Source organism: Meleagris gallopavo, chromosome 1 (assembly GCF_000146605.3).
Source record: "Meleagris gallopavo isolate NT-WF06-2002-E0010 breed Aviagen turkey brand Nicholas breeding stock chromosome 1, Turkey_5.1, whole genome shotgun sequence".
NCBI classification, from domain to species: domain Eukaryota; kingdom Metazoa; phylum Chordata; class Aves; order Galliformes; family Phasianidae; genus Meleagris; species Meleagris gallopavo.
In genome coordinates this window covers 44033219-44043361 of record NC_015011.2, presented here as the reverse complement: position 1 = coordinate 44043361, position 10143 = coordinate 44033219, and the positions used below count along the sequence as shown (strand labels likewise).

At 42.1% G+C, this 10143-nt stretch overlaps 1 protein-coding gene across 3 annotated transcripts; it reads right to left on the bottom strand.

Moving 5' to 3' along the window:
* Window positions 1-806: 806 nt before the first annotated feature.
* Window positions 807-7561, bottom strand: AMDHD1 (amidohydrolase domain containing 1). Of its 3 annotated transcripts, XM_003202155.4 has the most exons (9): window positions 7352-7561; window positions 7040-7146; window positions 6818-6882; window positions 5928-6205; window positions 4190-4415; window positions 3127-3251; window positions 2134-2227; window positions 1578-1738; window positions 807-1091 (listed from the first exon to the last, which is right to left on the bottom strand). In XM_003202155.4, exons 1-9 carry the CDS (start codon window positions 7486-7488, stop codon window positions 977-979), a joined length of 1308 nt encoding a protein of 435 aa, XP_003202203.1. In that variant the 5' UTR covers window positions 7489-7561; the 3' UTR covers window positions 807-976. The 3 variants fall into 3 exon arrangements, with proteins under 3 accessions (XP_003202203.1, XP_010707641.1, XP_019469465.1); XM_010709339.3 differs by lacking the exon at window positions 6818-6882 and having other exon boundaries at window positions 7352-7560; XM_019613920.2 differs by lacking the exons at window positions 6818-6882; window positions 7352-7561 and having other exon boundaries at window positions 7040-7206.
* Window positions 7562-10143: the final 2582 nt, after the last annotated feature.

Sequence of the window (10143 nt, the reverse complement as noted above, 5' to 3'; positions counted from 1 at the left end):
GGAGAGGAAGCTTTGGGAAAAAAAAAAAAAACAAGCTCTTAAGTTCCTAATTGCTCTTATTGAGAGTTATCATACTTAACTGGTCATCACGAGCACATACAGACACATGAGTCTCATTTCACTTCAGATTCAGCCTAAAATAAATGAGCTCAGGTGGGGGTTTTTTGGAGCATCTATATGAGACTGCAGGTCATCTTTTAGATTTCCGTGTGGCTGGTATTTTGAGAGCCTGGCTGTATTCACCAGACCATAACCCCAGTGCACTAACTGCCTATAGGAGTAATCTCTAAGGTTTAGTGCACCTTATTTCAATCCCTCTCCTACAGTCCACTCAAACTTTCAGCAATGCAGTGAATGCTGTACTACTTTGCATTTTCCCCTCCTGTTTCTAAGGCCTGCTATGAGATCCTAAATGTGGCAGGATGTTGCAGCTCAGCTTGTAAGAGATACCTTGTTGGACCCCACTGATTTTCAAGTCTGCAGAAACCAAGAGACTTGACTTCTCAGAAAGATAAGACACTGTGCTTCCTACCAGGTCAGTGATTCCTGGTTTCTGCTGAGTTCAAGACTCAGCAGACCTGGGAGCTATGAAAGTCTCTTCAGGGCGCTGTGGCCTCCCAGTACTGCCAAAGCCATTCCAAACATGCATGCCTGAGACCCCGGCCCTAGGCTACAAGTTACGTAACATCGCACTTCCGTGTAATCTTACCTGGACCCAAACTTCTTTCTTCATTCAGAAGTCATTGGATTTGTGGTTTTATTTATTTATCTCAAATTTTACAGATTGAAATATTCAGGAAACTGTCTTAATTCAAATAGATATAATTGATGGTGTTTTTTATTTTTTATTTTTTTGCTTGATAAAGTTCATTTGAATAAAAGGGATGGTAAGATAAGCAGTGAAACAACTTACTAGTAAATACAAATCTGATTTGTCTGTTGCTTTGAAATAATCCATGCATATGATTGTCTTCTTTCAGTAACTGCTTATCATATCACAGCTCTCATTTTTATAGACAACTTTTCCTTTAATTATAACATAGTCAATCAATGTTTGATGTCCCCCAAACTGGTAGATCAAGTGCTCCCACCTAAAAAGATAACGAGATGCTTAAGAATATCCATACTTGCACAAGAGCATGTCACACCCCTAGTATTTCTGTCAGTTATAAAATACTTGCTTTAACCATGGGAAAGCACTATGCCATGTTGATGACAATTCAGAATTCCATGCTTACATGTTGATCACTTGTTGCATGAATACAATGAAATAATGTACAAGTAGAGTGCAGTACAGCAGAATTCCTTCCACAAATACACAGGTGTTATTTTCAAACAATTTGTAATTAGGCATACGTTACTTGTAATATTAACCCTAAAAGTCTTAGGCCTTATCTTCCACTGGAATGATTAAAGAAAATGAAAGTGGATATAAATTGTTATCAGTGTCCCCTTTTATAGATGAAAGTAACTGCTAAAGCACAAGGAATACATTAACGTCTCCACTCCCCATGACACAGTAAAAACCTAAGTCCCTTATGTTAAATCACATTACAAACAACAATAGAAGAACATACCTTGATGAATTTATAATAACAAGATCTCCCTGCTTGCCAATCTCTATAGAACCCTGCGTGTCTGATTTTCCCAGTGCGTAAGCTGCATTAATGGTGGCAGCTGCTAGGGCTTCATTCATTGACATCTTCATGTTTACACAGGCCAGATGCATCACCATAGGCTAAAGGAAAAATTAAGGAAAAAATGGGAGTTACCAATATGCAAATAAAACTGTTTATGTCTCAAATTCCGAAGCACTGCCCTCCCGCCTCAAGCAACAAAAGGAGTTGTCCTGCATGATGTAAATCTTGACAATTCCAAAATGAGAAATTTGAAATCGGGAATTTGCAAGCTTGTTTTCTAAGCCTTTCTGTGCACCTGAAAAATCAAACCCCTTTCAAATTTCAAAAACTTCTGGCAAATAGTACCACCCCACATAAACAGGCAAGACCAAATGTCCAAGCCAGGCATGCAGCTCTCTTTGTGGATATGAAGAATGTTTTAGGCATGTAAGATCTATACAAAAGCTGTACTAGATGTAATTTCACGTTCTTATAAGTATTAGGAATAGCTTACCATTGAAAAACAGTATGCATTAGGATTAAAATCACTGCCAAGAGCAACAATAACTCCTTCATCTAACATTTTTCTGGCTTGAGGTTGCTTCAGTCTAGTGGGAAAAAGATGCTTGTCAGTACTATTCGCTTAGTTATTACATGATGAATTACAAAAGCAAAAGTCATCACTCAGTTTGGCTAAATTCATGCATTCAGTTACATCAATCCATTTGGTGATGAAAGGCCAAATTTTCCTCTTGGCTACCAATCATCCTATGGATAGCACAAATGGAACTGTGATCCACTGCTTCTGCAGTAACAGCACATGACAACAGCCACTATCAAGCACCAGGCTCCAGGCCAATGAAATGCTGGTATTTATCCAGGCCTCAGCCACTTCAGGATTTACATGGTGAAAATCTTTATTTCTCAAAAAAGTACTTTTCTGGTCTGTATAGCTTCGAAGACAGGCTTGCCAACACGAGCAGTGGCATAACCAGTGTCACTGCTCCAATGTCTGTCTCATCCCAGTTCTGTTGGTAATTCAGAATAGGAACTAGAGGCTGTGAATTTCATTTGTATATGTTGGATTTCTCTCACTTAGCAATGTTAATGCAAATAATTGCTATGTTGAGCTGCTTCATAAAAGCCCATTCTCCCACCGACGTCTATATACATATCTCACTGGGGTGGTGTAACTTCAAGGTAGCGTAGGAATTCAGCTTCATCGATCTGACCTCCAAACATTCACTTACATTATGAATGTGATGCCCCAGTCACCTGGCAGTTAGAAAGTACCTTGACCAACTGAGTAACCAGCAATCAATGTTGCCTCATTTTTAAGGATGTGTACCAGAAGTAAGAAATGAAGAGGCTTGTTAAGCTCTTTGTGATGGTCTTCACTGATCCATCCTGCTCATCAGTGGATAGATACAAGCTTACATTTGGCATTACCAGAGGCTAGAACAAGGAACGTGGGGCTTTTTTTAGTCCTCCAATCTAATGACCTTACCTTAGCATGTAGGCAGTGGTTGGCAGAAGGACAGCTGCACACTTAGCTTTTGCCATTGCTGCGATACCTTCATCACTAACTTCTTCTAGGTGGCTAATAGCCTGGGCTCCTAGTTCAGCTCCAAGCTGAGAGAACAGTCAACATTACTCACTGTTAAGAGTTAGCTCAGTTGTCATCAAGTAACTGGAATAGACAATTTATTATTAATGTAAAATTCACTAATAGAAAGATCATAAAGAATCCCTGAAAGAACCAATGAAATGCAGATGATACTTTCTAAATTGCTGCATGAAAAGCTAAAATCACAGCAAGTTTTAAGTACAGACTGGAAGTACACCTTCAGTGGCATTTCCAACGGATGAACTTGCAAACTATGGGACTCCTATGAATAAAATCATTACTAACTCCTGCCCACAAAGTAAGCAGAAGAAATAGGATGATAGGTCTGACATTGGTTGCTGAACAAATAATGCATCTGCTTCTTTCTGTAGCAAAGCAGCAAAAAGGCTTTTTATAATGAAAAAAAAAAATTAAAATATTTTTTTAAAAAAGACAAGAATAGCTTTCCCACAGGAAAGAAGAATTCTTTAAATGATGGCAAAACATTGAATCAGACAGACTGTCTTTAAAAAATAGTCCTGAGCCTACATTAGACTAAATCCATGCTCTGAGTGTGCTTACTGTACAACTTGCTACGGCTAGACATACTCTAAAAGAAAAGGCATTTTCCAAGTTGTATATAAACTGTGCTTTTGTCATCTTTGTGTTCATATATATCCACTGGGTTCCCCATCCACATCACATGTGGAAGATGAGCGAAGTCAATATTTGATTAGGCAGTGCATGTTAGTCACAGAGGTCAACATTTCTCTCCATGTCCTTAACTCAAAAATTGCACAACGACTGCACTTTCCTACTGCCTATGAATGATCAACCTCACAAAATTTTAGGAAAAAAACAACCCCTGGCTGTGAAAATTGAAATTCATTCACAGATTCAAGTATCAGAAAAGCAAAGCAAAACCAAAAAAAAGTGGCTTCACTGTACGTTAAGATAGAAGTACCTCCGCAGATTTCATCGGATGGAGTTCATCACCATGGAAGTTAATCTGTAAACCTGTATCTTTTCCAGCTTGAAGAATTCTCCTGGTAGAATCCACATCAAAGACTCCCTTCTCACAGAACACATCTATATTGTTAACATGTATTTCACCACTTTGTTGGAGTTCTTTCAGTTTAGGGAGCTGGTTATTAATAATGTCATCTGTGGCTTCAGTAGCAGTTTTCCCTCTAATGGAAAGAAAATGTTACAGAGCTGTAAGAAAAATAACTTTGAAGCTTGGCAAACATTCAAACCATACATGCAACTGCTGAATTATTTAGAAAATGATGCAAATATAAATCATTCGACCTTCAAATTAAAAAATTAAAGCACTGTAACTTACGTAGATCCAAACATGACTTACTTTCCATTTAAAGAATATTAAGATAATATTACAATTTATTTTTATAAGGCTGGTTTCTTTGGATGCTAACCAAGAGACAGGACATTTACGAACCAATATTTCAGCTTTCGTATTCATATAGTCTGATCTACTTATATTGTATCCTAACATACAGCTATTTAAAATATTTAAATAATTTTTAAAAATTTTTAAATGATATTCATGCAACATTTTTATGCAAACATCAAAGCTCAAAGGGTATGTGTAGCACAAATCATTATCTCCTCCTCTGATGATATCATTCAGAGTAATAGCTAGATACCATTTCTAAATCAAACAGAGCTCCTGAGATTAGATCTGCCAATGTCAGAATGACTTATGAACACCCAGTTACACAAAGATAACCCAGGAGAGTAAATGCCTCTGAAAGAATTAACAATCCCAAAATTAAAGTTAGTATTCTGCAATTTTAAGATCTAAAGATAAGTGACATACTGCAGCTAAATATTGGTGACATCTCTATCCTTATTTTCAGGCACTATAAAATCACGACGAGCTTCTATGTGGTTGAGTTTTCAGTTTTACAGTGGCAGTAAATTCAAGAACTCACATTCTTTTCTGATTTATGAACACGGTTGCACAGTCACAAAGCACAGCAAAACCTGGCACACTGCCCTTCCTTTGTTCACCTCTTACTGAAACAGTCTGGGTTGCTTAAGCTCATGTCAAGCCTTCTCCCTTTTCTAATTTAGGCTCAGCAGTTTTTGGAGTAATCTGAATGTAAAGATTAGAACCAGAGCCAAGACAAAACAGAGGGAAACATTAAGTCCAGATCTCACATTCGGGGGAACAAACTCAATCTTATTTGCATCTGAATCCTTAAAAAGAGCACTTTCCAGTCCCAAACCTGTGGACAACATCCTCCCTGGAGATCCTACACTCTTACTAAGGCTGAAGGAAATCAAGAACTGAAAACTTGAGCTCACCAATACATGATGCTTCCCTCAGCATGTAACTCACCCAAACATTCATGAGCCAGCAAAGGGCCTATCCTCTGAGCATTCAGGTCTCAGATTAGGGAAGAGCTGCAAAATTCCTCCTGGCCAGAATAAACGCCTGAGGCAGAATCTAAGTTTGATGGGTCACAGAAAATCCAAGTAAAATACTCTGAACATGACCACATGAATGAAAAAAAGGGGGTTTAAGAAGACCCAAACTGGGTAACACAGATGTATAGCTTTGAATATACTTTGTTATATTTTAGGAGGGTTGGTCAGAAGTTGTTTTTCTCAAAATAACAGCCAAATTTCAATGCAAAACAGTAAAAAAAATAGCAAGAAAAAATAAGTTATATTACTTTGGCACAGAATGAGCTCCACAGTAAGTTGAAGAAATGCCAATATCCATGGACTGCCTAGCACGTTCAATCACTCTCAGCATTTTGAGTTCTGTTTCTAAGTTCAAGCCATATCCACTCTTGCACTCAACCAAAGTAGATCCTGCTCTGCACATGCGTTCAAGTCGGTGTTTGAAAGTAGCAAACAGCTCTTCTTCTGTGGCCTTCCGGGTGTGTTCCACAGTGAAATGTATTCCTCCTCCAGCCTGGTGGATTTCCATATAGGAAGCACCTGCCAGCTTGGGGAAAAAAAGGGGAACAAAAACACCCACACATAAAATTAGCCATTAAATGTGAATTTTCTATCCCAGGGATTCTGGAAAGTGCCCTGAGGTCTCTTTGCAGTGATAGACAAACAGAGGAAAAACAAATCTCCATTAATTTGTCCTCCCTCCTCTTCTATCTGTCCCCTCCATCTGAGCAAAGAAACGATGTAAAAAGCAGCATAAAAAGAATTCCTTTGAAGATTTACTTCCCTCTGAGCCTAAGGGGAAAACCTACTCCTTAAAGACTCTTCTGTGTGGAAAAACAAGAAGGAAAAAAAAAGACTTTAAGATGAAAATGGTAGCAGAAACTGACACTCCTGGCACAAGGAGTGCCAGGAGTCAAGACACAAACACACTCAGGCTGGCTGCAAAAGCTACATTCACAGTGCCCTCGCAGCCTACAGTCCTCAGACATCACTCCTCCTCCCTTTATTCGATTACCTGACAGAAATTATACCATTTTCTACAGAAGAAATATAGCTGTCACCAGAAAGAAGAAAGGGTCGTGCATTAAATTAAAAAAAAGGGGGGGAGGGGGAGGGAGGAGGGAAGGAAAACCCCAGCTCTGTGATTGCATGCTGTTACCTTCATTGCAAACTCATGCACCCTATCACCAGCCCACACAGGATGTGTATGCGCATCCACCAGGCCTAAAGGAAACAAAGCATGCGTACGTTCCCGTTATTTTGCTGCGTGACAGAGCTGTGGGAGCACACGAACGAGTTAAACAAAAAGCAGAAGCTCCCTACAAGGCTCCTCAGGCTCGCAGACCTCCTGTATGACAACAGTAAGGCATAACACACCCACCTGGCAATACGCACTTCCCAGTGCAGTCAATTTTACTTTCAAATGTTGCTCCTGCAAAGCGGCGGCGGATAGCATCTGCCGGGCCCACGGCTTTTATATAACCATCTCTGCAAACAGGAGGCAGCACACAAAGGCCTGAGCATGATACCGAGTTAAGCTTTGAGGCACTGGCAGAGCACCTGAGGCACCAGCTCTCCAGCTCAGGGCAGGGTCTGGAGAACATCACCGATGCACCTCCAAGCCCAGACCTAAGCCCCAGCGCCGACCCAGGGACGCGCCGCCTCCTCCCACAGCCCTCCTCATAGCACTCACAGCCCCACTACCAGGCTGGCATCGCGCAGCACGTCCAGCCTCGCCATGCCCTCCCGCAGCAAGTACTGCTCGCCGTGGCCGCACACCAGCACCAGTTGCCGGGCATTCGCCAGCAGCAGCCGGTACTCGCCCGCCATGGCCGCAGACAGCCCGATGCTCCCGATGGCACAAATGGTGGTCGGAGAGGAGGGCAGCCTGCCGCTCAGCTCAAAGTCCCCGGGGGCGGGGCGTGACTCCTCCTGTCCAGCCGGGGCTGCCCTGGAGGTGGGCAGCAAAGCCCGACAACGGAATGGAAAGTTTCTGAATAGTGTGCTTGGCCCGGCCGTGTCCCAGCCCCACGGGAACGTAATGCCAGGCACCCAGGCGGGCATTCCTTTACTGGGGCAGTAAAGGAACACTGATTGTCCAACTCCGTGATCAAAAGGTCGGTTAGAGTCTGCTGCCCCCTGCAGAGTTAGGGCTAGGAGAGCAGGGGAGCAAATATAGATGTTCAGTTTTCTTCTAGACACTCTAGAGTGTCCAGCGGAGGGCTACGAAGGTGCTGAATGGCACGGAGGACAAAGCGTATGAAAGTGGCTGAGGTTCCCTGGTTAGCTCAGGTGACAGCGACAGGGCCTGAGGGAACAACGGCATGGAGCTGTGTCAGGGGAGGGGCAGGTCGAGTGGGAATGGTTCTTCGGCAGAAGGCGGTGGGCACAGAACAGAATCCCCAGGGCAGTGCGCGGCTCCAAGCTGCCGCAGTTCAAGGAGCGTTTGGACAACACTCTCAGACTGGGAGTGTTTGATTTGTGGGTGGTCCTGTGTGGAGCCAGGAGTTGGACTTGATGATCCTCGTGGGTCCCTTCCAACTCAGGTGATTCTGTGATTCTGTAATTCTCTCTTCAGACATAGTGAGCAGTAGGGCTCCAGTAATCCCCAGCTGGCAAGTGGAATTTATTTCTAACCACGTGGTCCCTCAATTGCCTTTGTGGCAGTAGTCTTTAGATACCCTCTTTTCATTTAGAAAAGGGATCAATGTATAACACTTGCAACACTGAAGTGCATACACATATTCCCATACAGCAAAAACAGATAGGTATGTTGGCTTAAATGCTGAACCCCAAAGCAATGTGTGTCTTCCTTCAGAGCATCCTCCCTCACCAGGCGTGCAAAAAATGAACAAGAGAGGTGGAAGGTGGTGCTGTACTGCTTTCAGGAGTTCCTGCTGCTTATTTTGGCTTTCCCCAGCAGTATCACAGTATGTATGAAAACAGAAATTAAAGAGCTGACGTGTCAAGCACGCAGCACAGCACACTGCGGTGAAGTTCAGCACAGCAGTGCAGTCCTGCCCAGCATACACTAGAGCTTCCCAGTTATTCTGAAAAGCTAACACTATCATGCAGATGTTAGCACAATGATGGCACCATCTGCTGATAAAGTGCTGAGATCATATTTCACCCAGTTCATCCCAGCCCCACTCCCTCCACGAGCAGAGGAGCAGCCCTCAGTAAGAGAAGCAGCTGGCTGCTGAATTCCAACCTTCTCCCCTAATACTTACACTGCTGACATTATCAATGGCAACATGGGAAAGGCCTCATTCTGCATCATATGTGTTAAACTGTGCATGCTGTATCATAAACCAGATATTGTTTTGCCTCTCATTCCTCTACTGAAAATGTTTTGGAACACATTTGCTCTACTTGTTTTGAGGTTAAGTCCAGCTCCAATTTAAAAGTACTGATCTATTCTGCTTGTACTGGCTTTAGCTTAATCAGCTCTTTTCCAAATGAGAACATAAGAGATTTCTTCAACAGAATTGGGCCTTTTTCACTTCAAAACCTTGAGAAGGGCGTCAAGTAAGCACAGTTGCAGTGGCTTGCCCACAGTTCAGTGAACCACACTGATACAGGAGCAGGTTTCATGTTCTGTGCCAGGGAGTTTTACCTCCACAACTGGATCACTGCCTGCTTTTGCTCTATTCTCTCCATCTGCAAAATGGAAAATATACATCTCTATTTGACAACAGATGTATATGACAAGCAGTCATTGATGAGAATGCACAAAGTTACACACAAATCCATGAGGTATAGCCATTTGTGTTCTGGCTTGCAGAATGCCTCTCCAACCTACAGCTGCAGGTAGATTCCTCACATGGCGATACTCTGACTAGCAACATTAGCGAAGCAATGGTTGTCATCAGGAAATGCTGACAGGCAAGGAACAGCTTCAGTTAGCGTCAATGGTTGCTCTTAACATTTGAGAAAGTTACTGCATTCCTGCCAAAACTTTAGTGTTCTGGATGCCCGATAACTAAGAATGGTTTGTTGTTACTTTTGGTATTTTGCTTTTTTTTCATAATATGGCCGACTGAGATCAGGCATTCCCAATTCACAGAGTGTTTTAAATCTATGAGTGCCACTGAAATTCATGAATCTTTATAGCCGCTGAGATAGGTATTAGTTATGAAGACTGCTCAAGATCCTCCTGCCTTTGATTCTATTCCTGCAGCGCCCTCAATCTACTCCTGGACTCTTCTGTTGTCACTGTAACTGTGAGTTACATGCTAAAGACACAAAGTTCTTTTCTTCTACTGTAGGTGAGCCTGCACCAAAGCACGGCCATGCAACAGCAGAGTTCTGATACTGATCCACACTGAGGTGATATGAGAGTGAGCCATCTATTTTGTCTTAGAGAACACAACTTGGAAGATTTAATTCATTCTGGGAACCATTTAAATTCCAGTGCTTCCCTTGAAACAAATTGCCTAATTACAAGTTTTAGTTGTGCGGTGTTTTTTCTTTCTTTCTTTCTTT

Excerpts from the sequence above, each read along its gene's own strand:
- AMDHD1 (XM_003202155.4), bottom strand. The coding sequence starts at position 7,488 with ATGGCGGGCGAGTACCGGCTGCTGCTGGCGAATGCCCGGCAACTGGTG. Across the intron at positions 7,147-7,351 it reads GCCAGCCTGGTAGTGGGGCT|AGATGGTTATATAAAAGCCG; the intron begins GTGAGTGCTATG and ends TCCTGTTTGCAG. Across the intron at positions 6,206-6,817 it reads TGCATGAGTTTGCAATGAAG|CTGGCAGGTGCTTCCTATAT; the intron begins GTAACAGCATGC and ends TTTTTCCCCAAG.